Below are 14428 nucleotides of genomic sequence, written 5' to 3' on the forward strand. Positions count from 1 at the left end.
TCGTTCTTTTAGTTTTTTAATGGAATCCTACACAATTGGAAGAAGATGACAAGAGGTTGTTTCGGGGTTTGTACACATGTTCCTTGGAGAGAAGCTGGGATGAGATTAGTGTGGGCTAATCAAGGTACCCCAAACTGGGCCGCCTCCAGTGTAAGCCTGGAACACCCATACGCTTCTAATCTAGCAACTGAATACACCTACTTCCCTTTCCCAGTGGTTATCTTTGAGGGGAGGCCCACCCTTCACACATGATTATTTCTCCAAGCTATTACAATCTGTGAAGTGACGAGTACACCACTATCAAATGCATGAACAATAGGGACAATTTTCATAATTACTACTGTATACTTGTTGGAACATTTTTCTTAGAAGCCATGCATTTTAAGTATTGGCATTAAGGGAAGAATTAAGTATACTAACTATAGGGTTTAATATGATGGCAGAACCAAGTTGAAGTTCACATGATTATATTAAACAGAAAATCCTATATTCTGAAGCTCCATTCTCTTTAATGACTATTGAGAACCAACAGACAGGCCTTAAATGGTATCTCTAATCAATGAGGAATATCCAATTCTAGAAACGCTGTTTTATTATGTCCTGTCTTTGGTCTTTTCATCCATTCGCTCAGCTTTAATACCATCTAGATTATGACGAATCACAAATATTTGATTTTTCCCTCAACTTCAGACCTATATTGCTAACTGTCCTGAATAAACAAGCACCTCAACCTCTATTTGTTTAACCTGAAGTCATTAACTCCCTTTCCTCCTTCCCTTGTAATATCACAGTGGTAAAAGCCTTCCTTTCTATCCTCATTCCCTACCTCATATTTAGTACCAAGTTGTACCGATTCAGCCACTTGAACATGACTCAAATCTGTCTCCTCCTTTCCATCCGTACGGCCAGGGGTTTAGCTCCAGGCCCTTATCACAGGATTTTACAAATGCTGACGAATAAGTCTAGGGGTTGAAGCATGATAATGACACTGAGCTCTCTTATTTCTGTACAGCATTTCACATCAATAGAACCCCTAGGTATTGCCTTCTTTCACTCTCACAACTCCTTCAGACAGATAAAAAAGTGTCATTCGCCTTGTTTTGCCAATAATCCTTCTGGGGTTCTGAGAAGTTCAATGCAACTGCCACACAGCTAGTAAGTGACTTTGCAAGATCATCCTCACCACTGGGTAGTAAGTTCCCTCTCTAGGCAATGGTTCAGAGAGAGGTTGATCGAGATTTCACGGTGAGAATATTGACAGACATCAAATAGAACAGGGGACTGGATGACATTTTGTAAGGTTCCTTTCAATTTTGAAACTCAGCTCTGGGTATGCCTCTCCAGTAGACAAAGCAGGCGTCTGGATCTCTCTCTGACAAAGTGCTACCCTCTCTCCCTTCTGACATCGTGCAGTGCCGCCCCCTAGCCCTCGGCCGACCCCTGAATTTCGTAAGCTTGATCTGCCATTCCGGGGCAGCACCAAGCCAGTGAGGGCTCTGCTAACTCTTCTGTCTAGCTTCAGAAGTCACTGTTTCACCGTGAAATGCTCTTGCCAAACAAGTTAAAATGAAATCAAAACAAGTTTCCAGAGCCAACGTTCTATGTAGATGAAATATGCAGGAAAGAGGAAGAAGTTAATTGACACTGAAAGCAAATAAACAGACATCCAGAATGTGGAATATTCTACAGGACAACTGATCTGATCTCTACAAGTTACTTTTTTTGGGGGGGCGGGGGGGAGGAGGAGAAGAAGAAAGAGAGACAAAGACAGAGAGAGAGAGAGACTGGTCCAGAATTAGATACTTAAGAGATAGAACTACTACTAGTATATGTACTGTAAAGACATCCTAACTTATACAAACCAAGTGTTTAAAAAAAGGGGGCATTTTAAGACAATCAAAGTACTCCATGAAATGGTATTTGTTATACCAAATAATTACTGTTAATCATATTGATATACCAACAGCATTAAAAGTATGCAATAAAATGTCCAAAATTTTGAGATGCATACAAACGTATGTAGCAATAAAATGACACTGTCTTGGATTTAAAAAGTATTTCGAAAGGAAAAAATAGACGAAGCAAATCTTGGCAATTACTGAATCTGGGTGCTGGGTATACAACAGTACCTTACACCGCACACTAGATTTTTTACTTTGGTATACATTTGAAAATTTTCAGAATAAAAAACTGTTTTCTAAATTCTTATCCCAAGAGTCCTATTCTGCAAAACAAGTAATTAGATTTAATGAGTTTTAACTGATAATGTCTGCTAAGGTTTGCTAATATTCCACCCTCTCCTACATACTTGATTTGAAAATTTTCAATTTCCAGAAGACAGTCACAGAAGGATGTCCAGAGACACAATAAATGAGTGACACATTTGGGTTTGGTTTCTGCATAAAGTTCCTGTTATTACCTCTGCCTTTACCAAGAAAACCCACAAGCTATTTTTGGTCCCAGGTCTTGGGTAGATAAGCTGATGACTAAAGCTGACTCTGTAAGTGCCTATGCTAACAGCCTGTGCTAGCCAGCAGCTGGGCGGAGCTCCTGAGAAGAAACCAAGCCAGAACCAAAGTCCGGAGAAAGGCTACCCAGAATGTTGGATCCATCTCTAACCTGTGCTTGGCCAGCTCGCACTTCTAACTAAACTGGCATGACGTGTTCCTTGGTGGAGAAACTTCCCAATGCACAGACAGGCTTTTTTAAGAAGTTGAACTAAACTTAGGCGAATATCCTAAGCAATCCGCCTACTACTGAGAACATACTGCTTAACAAGCCAGGCTCCCAGCAAGGGTCTACACTGGATCCTTCCTACAATCCAGGAGCTGCAAGGCCAGTGCCTGAGAGTCTACAGAGAATAAAGAAGATGTGAGGCTGGCTTCTTGGTCGGGCGTAAGAAAGAGTTAAGGAAAGAGTTTGTAGCAAAACAGAAAAAGCAAAGAAAGAAACTAGCTACCTCTCTGAGTACAATATAAGACTAAGAAAAAGAGGAAACACAGTAAGCAAACAACTTAAAGAAATCCGAAATTTCAAGTGATGAAGACACCACTTTACTAGTAAAAATCCAAAGTCTATTTTCAGCCCTCTTCCAGGTTCAAGCAGAGGAAAAATCTCCCTTCTGGAAGGAAAAGTACAAAGGGATGGAATTGAAAGTGCAATGCAAAGAAATTATGTCAAGCACACTAAGGTAGTAGCCCATATGGTCCCCCAATCAAATCCAGGAAACCAGTGTCTTCTATTTCTTATTGCATCAAAGAGCTTTGATGTAGGTAAACATTTTAAAAACCAAATCTTCTGCTAATTATTTCATAAAACTCCAATGATCTCCCAAGTTGAAATTACTCCAAGGTAAAGGTGAGACGTAAGGAATGTTATGTGACCCTAATGGAAAGGTAGAGACAATGAGGAATAAAGTTCATGTTAAAGAAGGGCTTCTATGCTACTAGAGAAGATCAATACATTCGGCAAAATCTCCATTGTTTGAGAGAGGAGAATGCAAGGAGACAGGAAATGGCTCTGCTGTTACAGATTACCACCAAAGGAATTCATAGAAAGAAGGAAAAAATATTTCAAACTGAACTTTCCATCTAAGAGAGGGAAAAACCATCTAAAAGCTCTTGGATCTGTGTCAAGGGAGAGAATGATATTTTAAAAATCTGGCAGGAAACCAAAGAGCTACACCCACATACAAAGCTTAACTGCTTCCAGCACACTAACTAGACCACATATTTCCCCAGCTGGGAAGCACTGGCAGGATTAGGAAACCCTGAGAAGGGTGGGGCTGCCTGGCCATACGGCTTAGTAACATTCCCAGGTGAGTGTGGGGGGACTGGCCTGTGTTCTAAAGAAATTTTCACCTTTGGCCTTAGTCAAAGGACCCCTGGGCAAGACGAGAAACAAACAAAAAGGGGAATTACAGTGAGGAGTGGTTTACCTTCGGAGAGCAGTTGAAATGCATACCAGGTACTGGGAGTGTAGTTACATACATTGTAATACACCGATACAGGTACAGCGTGCCAACTATGCAGAAAAATCTTCTGCTAATAATAGACCTGGAAAAAGGGAAAAACAGGGCAGACACTCAGTCATGAAATTCTGCAGGTTCATTTACTTTAAAGTTTTCAGTGACCCAATAAAGCAAACCCCAAAAAACTACTTGAGTGCTTGAAATCAGAATGCTACAACTACAGATTAGCAGGTTAGGTGGAGAATTTTGAGGTTGACGTGGTGGTTTTTTTAAAAAATATTAACTTGCCAAAAGAGTTTAAAACACTCTACATTGCTATTCATTAGGCTTCATGAGGCCTTAAACCTGAGTTGACATTCAACTGATGTATAAGTGGTGCCCATGCTGATTGGTCAGAGCCCACTTGGTACCTGTAGTTAAATGTTCAGGGTGCCTTTTCTGGCATAAAAGGGGAGATTATTTACAAAATCAGAATGACATTAAAATGAGAATTCAAAACTCTTCTGACATTTAATGAGCCAACAATGTTAAACAATTTTATTTGAACATCTCAGAAACTGATTCTCTTAACTGATCTGAGGAAGCAGGATGCCAAGAAAATAGCCTAAATAACAGCATCCTACCCCATCTCCCTCTCTGTCTACTATGTGGCCTTGGGATACGCTACGGAATTTCTGAGTCTCAGTTTCCTAAATTGTAAACCGGATATAACAACATTAGGAAAAACGTATGAAAACTCCCTGCCATACACACACAATGGTAGCCAACAAATGTACAGTTTATATGGTGAGAAACAAAATAAGTAAGAATTAGAAATAGATCTCTTTTCCATTTTAAGTTGATTAGTGGTTCTAATGAAATTATTTTTTACATACATGTGAACATGTATGTTGAGTTTGCTAATTCCTCCAAATAACAAATTCCACATAATGAGGTTTACTTTAATTATATTTCACTGTACAAACTTCAGTGTATGCTTGGATAAGAACGACCCTTCCCTCTATCAGTCCTGTGGGTCTCCTCTTCCTCAACTGGGGGGGGGGGAGGGGAGTCAAATTTTAACTTAGCATTGGCAACTTGCATTAAATATACAAAGAAAAAGAAACAATGGACAGGCTTTCCTCTGAGAATATGGAACGTTGATTACTCTACAAATGTATAGTATAGTTCTATTTTTATGCTGAATATATATTCCTACTGAGGAGTGCTAATTGGAGGAGAATTTGCATCATTTGTATTTTTTATTTTAATAAGAGGAATAAAATGCTATGTCACTTGTGTGATTAAAAATTAATTAAAAATAACCTATGCTGCCTGGCTGGTGTGGCTTAGTGGTTGAGCGTCAATCTATGAACCAAGAGGTCACAGTTCGATTCCTGGTTAGGGCCCATTCCTGGGTTGCGGGCTTGATCCCCAGTGTAGGGTGAGGAGGAGGCAACCAATGAATGATTCTCTCTCCTCATTGATGTTTCTATCTCTCTCTCCCTCTCCTTTCCTCTCTGAAATCAATAAAAATATATTTTTTAAAAATGACCATGCAACTATATTAGCATTCATCCTTCACTGCACAGTTCATGTGAGTTAAGTCACTTGGGTTGCATGAATAGAGTCTGGGTGCTTTTGTCTCTTTGCCCAGATTTCAAAAACTGGGTCAGAACTGCTTACCGTAGAAGCCATCTTCTTTTTTTAGTAAAGCTCTATATGCCACCTCCAAGAATGAGAAATTATTCAGCATAAAGCTGTCTTGTAAAGGTATGTGTCTCTAACTTCAAGTATGATGAAAGCACGACATAATTAAACAATGTAAAGAGGGGGATACTAGAGAATAAATTAGACCATAAATGTCTTAACAAGAACATTTGAAATACAAAAGTTAATTTTCTATTGTAAGACATAATGTTGATCTTTTTTCAAAAGAAAATGCCCTCTCTAGCCATCCTGCTCAAACAAGTAGAAATTACCTGCAATATCACTGAACTATATAGGAAACATCTAAGAAACTTGCTAAATATGTATCTGTTCATCTCTTTAGAGCAGCGGTTCTCAACCTGTGGGTCGCGACCCCTTTGGCGGCCGAATGACCCTTTCACAGGGGTCGCCTAAGACCATCCTGCATATCAGATATTTACATTATGATTCATAACAGTAGCAACATTACAGTTATGAAGTAGCAACGAAAATAATTTTATGGTTGGGTCACAACATGAAGAACTGTATTTAAAGGGCTAGAAGGTTGAGAACCACTGCTTTAGAGAAAGAAACACAAGGAAATGATTGCTATCACTCAATTTTGGTCAAGAATGCGGTCTTAAATACTTCACCTGTTTCATAATACACAAAACACACACACACACACACACACACACACACACACACACCAATAGCTATTTCCACATCTTAAATTGAGTCACGGGGAATAGTAGTGAAAGGATTCAGATATCTATGAATAAGGTGTATAAAAATGAGAAAGGATGAAAAACGACAAACCTTTTTACAAAAAACAAAATTGGAAAGTAAACATTGAAGATTCAGTCACATTTGCTATTTGACTTGAAGTGAAAAGCCAAATGACTTTGTCTCTGTGAATTAATCAATGCTAACAACAAACACGTTGGTAAACTGGAGCTGGTTGTTTTTAAGAATCTTCAATCTTTGGCATTTACTTAATCTTTTTTAAATTAAGCTTAGAATATCTCCAATGTATAATGCTGAACTAGTGTAAACTTTAAAAAGCAGGATATACTAGTGTTTCAAAGAATTGGATGCAATAAAGGTATTTATTTCATTAATCAAAGAATTTCCCACAGTAGATTTCTTACAGGTTTAAAAAGTTCAAAATGTGTTAAAAATTTTTTTAAAGTGGTTAAAATGAGAGATGCCTGAGCATAACTGCAGGCGACACCATGACACCCAATGACTGAGGGGGAGCCTGTTCCAGAGCTGCTGGAGGCTGAGGCCTGAAGCTTATCCTGTCCTTGAGCCAGTGCCACCTACCTGTTCCGGAGGCAGCCCAGGGTGACAGGGAGGTTTCCCCTTCGGAATCCCCCCAACAGGAGAAGCCGGCCTGCCTATCCTGTCGCCCCAGTAGCCCCTTTGATTTTTTACAAATAGAGACCCTTTGTTTAAAAAAAAAAAGGCAACAATGCCTCAAAAAAAAGTCATAGGAGAAATGTTAATGAGATATGACTGGAGAGTAAACAAATGCCAAGAACAAGATGCAGGTTATAATTCTCAAAAGCATAATGTTGTTCTTCTCTATGGGATACATCTCTCCCTCTTTCATGTTAGAAAGAAGCCTAAAAAAAAAAAAAGAAGAAGAAGAAGAAGAAAAGGGAAGAAAGAAGCCTGTTGCTCATTTGCTCACACTTGGCAATGACGGTCACCTCACAGTCACTTGTATTTGGTTCCCCTCATCTATTCTCCTCCTAAGTATTTGAGTAATAGGCTCATTTACTATTGTTTCTGAGAGAAAAGAAAAACATTAAATGTCATTAAAAAAGAAGTATGGATCAAAGTATCAGTGTTTTATAGATAACTAGAGGCCTGGTGCATGAAAATTCGTACACTTGGGGGGGGGTGTCCCTCAGCCTGGCCTGTGCCCTTTTGCAGTCCGAGAGCCCTCAGGGGATGTCCGACTGATGGCTAAGCTGCAGTCTGGCCTTCTTCTGCGGGAGGCGACCGGGCGGGCTGATCAGGGGAGGCGCCAGTGGCGAGTGGCCGGCCGTCCCTGCCCCCCATTGACCCTCCACAGCCACTGGTTGCCTCTACCTCCCCCCCATCGCCGTCCCCTCCCTCTGCCCACTGGCACGTGCCTTGGCTGGCATGGCACCACCTGCTTGCCAGCCCCGCCCCCCACCAACTGGTCTTCTGCCACTCAGTCGATTTGCCTATTATACTTTTATTATATAGAATTATTAAGACTTGCTAGAATAGTATGTTATGTCCAGTATAGGTGACTTTATTTTTATATATTATTTTTATTTTTTAACTAGGAAAAAGTACTCAGAACCTGATTAAATACTATAAAAAAGTACTTAGAACTGGATTAAATGCTATCAAAATTAGACTTAGAATAGTAGCACTACGCTGTGTTTCGCATTTGGTACAATGCAGTGGAGGGCATGAGGTCTGAGAGGAAATAGGGCTGGGTCTGACAGGGCCTCATTGGTCAACATATGAACTTGGGCCTTAAAGCTCTAAGAGGTGGGAGAGGAATGACATACACCAACTTACTCTTACAGTGACTTAAAGGAAGCAAGATGGAGACAGAGCAACCAGCAGGAGGTTCCTGCAACAGCCCAGATAAGAGATGATGGGGTTCTGGTTACACAAAGGGCAGCAACAGAGGTGGTGAGAAGTGGTAGAATAACAGACAGACCAGATGTGGGGTGGAAGCAAATATCAAGAACAAACCAGGACGTCTGGCCTGAGAGCCAGGGGGAACAGAGAAGCCATCTACTAAGATGGGATGGGAGTGGCACAGGTTTGGGCACCAGGGGGATGTCAAGGACTCCGTCAAGTGCTTTGTACACATTAACTCACTCAATACACACAACAAAGTTGAGAGAGACACTGTTTTATCATCCCATTTTGTAGGTGAGGAAACAGTGCTACTGCAGAAATTAAGACACTTGACCCAATTCTCCCAGTAGGTGGCTAGGGACAGAATGATCTTAAACTAGTGAGATTTGCAGTATGACTGAATGCTTAACGGCTGACTGGCTGGTGGGGGACAGATGTGGTGATGTCTAAGTCAGATCTCCAGTAATTAAACAGACATCCATGATGGTTTTTTAAGAGAAGGAAGATAATCCCTGGGCACGCTATAAAAAAAGAAGGCATCTATGATACCATTTAAAATTATACACATATATAGGTTATTAATACAGGCACACACACAGAAAATATCAAAAGGGATATTGTCATTACCATTTATCTCTGGCAACATGATAAGTAACTTTTTTCTTTTTGTTCACTTTGTCTTCTAATTTGCCTAAAAGCAAGAAGAATTACAGTGGGGCCTTGACTTACGAGTTTAATTCGTTCCGTGATGGAGCTCGTAACTCAAATTACTCGTATGTCAAATCAACAGTGAACGAGTGAGACACGTGATGCTGGGCTGATGTTGTGGCGTTCACTGTGACGTTTGCTGCGCCAACTAGTGGTGGGGTATCTGAAGCTGGCTTGTAACCCGAATTTTAGCTCGCAACTCAAAGCAAAAAATCGGCCGAGAGACGGCTTGTATCTTGAAAAACTTGTTAGTTGGGACACTTGTAAGTCAAGGCCCCACTGTACTTAGCTCTCTTTGGTGTTGTAAATAAAAATTAACTCAGGAAAACTACCTATGGTTTTTGTTTTTTTGCTTTCCCCTTATAATATTTATAATAATTTAAATGCCAAATTGCTTTAATTACTGAACTTAGGGTGAATCTATTTTCCCTACAATTCCTAGGACTATGCTAGTACTAGTATTTAGGTCTTGAGACCTATATTGGTAAAAATTAGAGAAGGTGAAAGCAGATAAGATCACCAATTCGCTAAGAGTAAGAAGGGGATAGATAGAGCCTGGGACTGAATCTGTCACTAGCCCCTAGAGCAGCGGTTCTCAACCTGTGGGTCGCGACCCCTTTGGGGGTTGAACGACCCTTTCACAAGGGTTGCCTAAGACCATCGGAAAACACATATATAATTACATATTGTTTTTGTGATTAATCACTATGCTTTAATTATGTTCAATTTGTGACAATGAAATTGGGGGTCACCACAACATGAGGAACTGTATTAAAGGGTCGCGGCATTAGGAAGTTTGAGAACCGCTGCCCTAGAGTGACTGCCCTTCCCCACTCCAATTACTGACCCTGGTGAAGGAGGTGAAAGACAGGCCCGCAAAAGCCTCGCACATCCAGGCTGTATGGGAATGGGACAGGGAAGGTCCCCAGGAAAGGACAGAAAGCAGGACCTCAGCCCAAGCTCCACAGCTCAGATGGAGGATGGGTCACAATTAATGGGAGAAGAGAGAACTTACTAGAGACAGAGAGGACAAGAATAAGGCGGGCATTCCTGGTCAGTGGTCTTCAGAAGAAAACCATGACTGAAGTTGGTGGCAAAGGAGGTTTCCCAGACTGGCAGAGAGGAGAACCCATGTCACACGGAGAAGTTATAGGAGATTTCAGCACTCAGGATGGAACAAAGTACGTTTTCTACACACTATGGTGGACGCAAGATGTGATAGCTCTCAGGGTTGGCAGGTCCCTTCTGGGGTAAATGAGCATATGCCCCGGATGGTGTATGACACCTGAACCCTATTATCAAACACTGAGCTGCTCTGTCTTCATTCCATCTGTGCCATGCACATGGTGCCTGTGCCACTCTATCTACTAAGATAACACGTTTTCAAAGGATGTTATGCCAGGACCTAGACTGGATTTATACCAAAGTGCCTTCGATCCCCCAAATGTACCTGGGGCAAGTCAACAACTTCTCTGAGTCTCACTCACCTTTACTGAGAGAGAATCACACTACTTATTTTGAGGGGTGATTGGATCAAATGCCATGATGCATGTAAAAAGAATTATCAGCTGGTTTGGAATCTGCCATTCCAGTAGGATGACAATGATTGTTGATAACATGAGTGAAAAACAGCAGAAGAAAACAGACTTTGAGTAAGCACCTAAAAGACACAGCTACAGGTAGAGGGAGAAGCAAGAGGGCAAGAGATGCATCCTGAGCTCTTGTTTTTCCTGCTGGAGAGGAGGACGAACGCTTATCAGCCAATTAAATAAAGGGACAGATGCCCCCAAATCTTCCATAACCCAAGGGAGTTTTATACTTGGATAGAGTTTGAACACCCACTTTCAAAAACTGAGATGTTAAAATGAAAACAAACAAATTCCTGAGAAGATAACCTCTCCACAGCTGTGGGTGTTTTGGTTTTGTTTGTTTGTTTTTGCTTGTTTCTGCATCCTTAGCATGCAGTCGTCAATAATTCTTGATAAGTAACTCAGTATGAAGATGCCCCGAAGCTCCATTAGAGACTAGCCTTGTGGTCCACAGTATCAGGGCAATTTGTAATAAAACGATGCAGCTTTAAGGAAAGGTTCTTCTGGAACTTGGAAAATAAATTCTATTGAACAGGAACCTGGAGAGACCTGCTTCATATCAAATGCTCTATTACCAAGGGTTTTTAAGAACTCTACTAAATCACAACGATCAAAGACTTAAAAACAATGGGGGGAATGTTGACAATAACTGTGGTTATTAACTACCTTGGGGATTAGAAGAGGAAGAGATAAGTATGTTGATCCAATCAACTTAATGTGAAAAGAAGCACTGATAGGATTACAATGGGATAAAATGCAAGATAAATGTCAGTGGAGAGTCTAAGACAAAAACCAAAAATAATCAAATCACCATCTAGAGCAGCAGTCCCAGGCAGCACAGGATTATGTCCTTGGAAATTAGATTGCATTCACAGAAGAGAGCTAAATGCTGTAGATAAACTTTCTTATGTTGGCAGAGAGCCACCTAACAAATAAGGCCCCCAAAGCCAGGGCTTTTATCAAAGGTTAAAATACAAAACGAAGCTTTTCCTAAGTGGTCTTTAAAGATACAATACATACTGCTGCCAAACATCTGAACACCCATGCCAGGACTCTGAGTGCAGGCCCAGAAAAGCCACACTGGAGATCTGCACCTGTTCCTCTGTGGGGCAGCAAAGCCCCTATAACAGTTCTGAATACAGGTGCCATGACAGGTCTTAAGCAGGATCTGACACCACCGTTTCCCTTCTTGGTTCCTTCCCTTTCCACATGGGATCAATTTGCAAAGAACCTACTCAGGAACTGTTCCACAGGTCTCTCCATAACTACGGGACTGTTCCTGCCCGAATGTTCTACCCATGACCAATGCCTGAATCACTAAGCTCTTTCCATTCTGTCCCACACCCTAGCTATCCAATGGCTCCTTTACTTTTTTCTTCCCATCATTTCAACACCAAGAGGCCAATATAGTCCTTCAACTGACCTGTACTACTTCTTTTAGGCAAATATCTGATCCACGAGACGTCAGGTAGAAGCATACACCAGGAAATGCACAACACAACATGGCTTTGCTCTCAATAAAATATATTCGAGCAAGGTTGTGAGAGCTCCCCAGTTAGTGAATTCTATCTCCCCATTAAATTCCATATAAAATCCAGGGATTCACAGAGACCTCAAAACCTTGCACGAGAAAGATACAACAGAAGGCAGCACTGTAGCTATAAAAGATGAGCAGCTCTACATGTAATAGGAACCATGCTTTCTCCAGAGTTCACCCCTTCCCACCACCTCAGCACAAAATTTACTCACTGGCCACGTTAACTGAGTCTAGGTTGCAACCATTTCCCACCTGGATGACAGCATGGGCGAATTAACTAGCCCTCCTGCCTCCCCCCCACCACCACCACCACTCCACTCACACTTCCCTACTCTCTACACTGCAACCAGAGTGAATCTTTTAAAATACACATCTGTTCATAGCATTCTTCTCTAATGACTTATCACACTTGGAACCTTCTTGGTTCCTTCCCTTTCCACATGGGATCAATTTGCAAAGAACCTACTCAGGGACTGTTCCGCAGGTCTCTCCATAACTACGGGACTGTTCCTGCCCGAATGTTCTACCCATGACCAATGCCTGAATCACTAAGCTCTTTCCATTCTGTCCCACACCCTAGCTATCCAATGGCTCCTTTACTTTTTTTCGTCCCATCATTTCACCACCAAGAGGCCAATATATCCCTTCAACTGACCTGTACTACTTTTAGGCAAATATCTGATCCACAAGACGTCAGGTAGAAGCATACACCAGGAAATGCACACAACATGGCTTTGCTCTCAATAAAATATATTCAAGCAAGGTTGTGAGAGCTCCCCAATTAGTGAATTCTATCTCCCCATTAAATTCCATATAAAATCCAGGGATTCACAGAGACCTCAAAACCTTGCATGAGAAAGATACAACAGAAGGCAGCACTGTAGCTATAAAAGATGAGCAGCTCTACATGTAATAGGAACCATGCTTTCTCCAGAGTTCACCCCTTCCCACCACCTCAGCACAAAATTTACTCACTGGCCACGTTAACTGAGTCTAGGTTGCAACCATTTCCCACCTGGATGACAGCATGGGCGAATTAACTAGCCCTCCTGCCTCCCCCCCACCACCACCACCACTCCACTCACACTTCCCTACTCTCTACACTGCAACCAGAGTGAATCTTTTAAAATACACATCTGTTCATAGCATTCTTCTCTAATGACTTATCACACTTGGAACAAAATCCAAACTCTTTAACCCTGGTTGACAATGCTTACCCCACCCACCATCCACACCTTGTGATCTTCTGTGTCACCACCTTCCCACAGCTGTTCTCAAGTAAAGTAAGTCTAGAGGACTCTGCACTTGTCCTATTTCCTGTCTGGACTGCCCTGACCCCCAACACCTATATGGTACTCACCCTCATTTGATTCAGGTGTCACCTCATTAGAGGCCTCTTCCAATCACCTTATCGAAACCCTCTCTCTAGTATCCCCAGTACCTTCTAACTTATTGTGTGCCTTATTTTTCTTCATTTCCCTTATCACTACCTGGTCCTATGTACTCATTTGCTTACTGCTGCCTTAGCCTAGCCAGAATATAGTTCCACAAGCACCCTGGGGACCTCTGCTCACTGCAGCAACCCCCGGGTTAAATCAGTGCCCAGCACATAGAAGGTTGCTCAGTAAATATAAGTTGAATAAATAAATGAATGTTAAATGAGCACTTTCTCTGTGTCACAGAAAGTGGAATAAAAGATGAGTAACAAATAGGATCCAGACTTTTCCCCAGAGGAACTTAAAATTGAGCAGTGAAGGAAATACACAAGGAATAGAATGGAACGTGATATGAGCTTCAAGTGTTTGAGGGAAACTGTGGAGTGAAGTAGCCAGAGATGACAGATCGGAAACAGATTATGAAGAACCCAGAGTTTCATGCTAAAAGTTGGGCCTCCATCTGAGCACCCACTATACATCAATAGGTACGAATGAAAAGAAGTAGTGTTATGGTCGCAAGTAGCTAGTTATGAAAAGAAGTAGTGTTATGGTCACAAGTAGCTAGTTAATATTAACAAAGGAAAGAAAGCAAAGGGACTCAGACATTGTAAGCATGGTCACCTGGGAAGCTTCACCAGGAAGCTACAGCTTCACAGAGCATTGTTCCTCCATGGGACTAACACCCCTCCCTTCCCCATCTGGCACTGGATTGTTGCTGGGAGAAGGGGGAGATAGGCACATTCGCAGTAAAGTCGGGTGGCACAAGGGCGGTGTCTGCCTGCCAGTCTACCTGGGAACAATGGATTGGCTAGGGGATGGACCCCATCAGAAGCTCACGAAATCTTGGAAAGCTAATTGTTTAGTTTGAAGAAGCTCCTGGTTAGGT

The 14428-nt window shown here is 41.6% G+C and overlaps 1 protein-coding gene across 7 annotated transcripts in view; it reads right to left on the reverse strand.

The window, feature by feature from the left end:
• SGMS1 (sphingomyelin synthase 1) overlaps nt 1-14428 on the reverse strand; it is a 230517-nt gene that overhangs the window by 14746 nt on the left and 201343 nt on the right. For all 7 annotated transcript variants that reach the window (XM_014547474.1, XM_005875931.2, XM_014547472.1 and 4 more), the window contains one exon: nt 3938-4055. In XM_014547474.1, the coding sequence (XP_014402960.1) occupies nt 3938-4055 (118 nt within the window). The remainder of the gene's footprint in view (nt 1-3937; nt 4056-14428) is intronic.

This window comes from Myotis brandtii, unplaced genomic scaffold (assembly GCF_000412655.1).
Source record: "Myotis brandtii unplaced genomic scaffold, ASM41265v1 scaffold475, whole genome shotgun sequence".
Taxonomy (NCBI): Eukaryota; Metazoa; Chordata; class Mammalia; order Chiroptera; family Vespertilionidae; genus Myotis; species Myotis brandtii.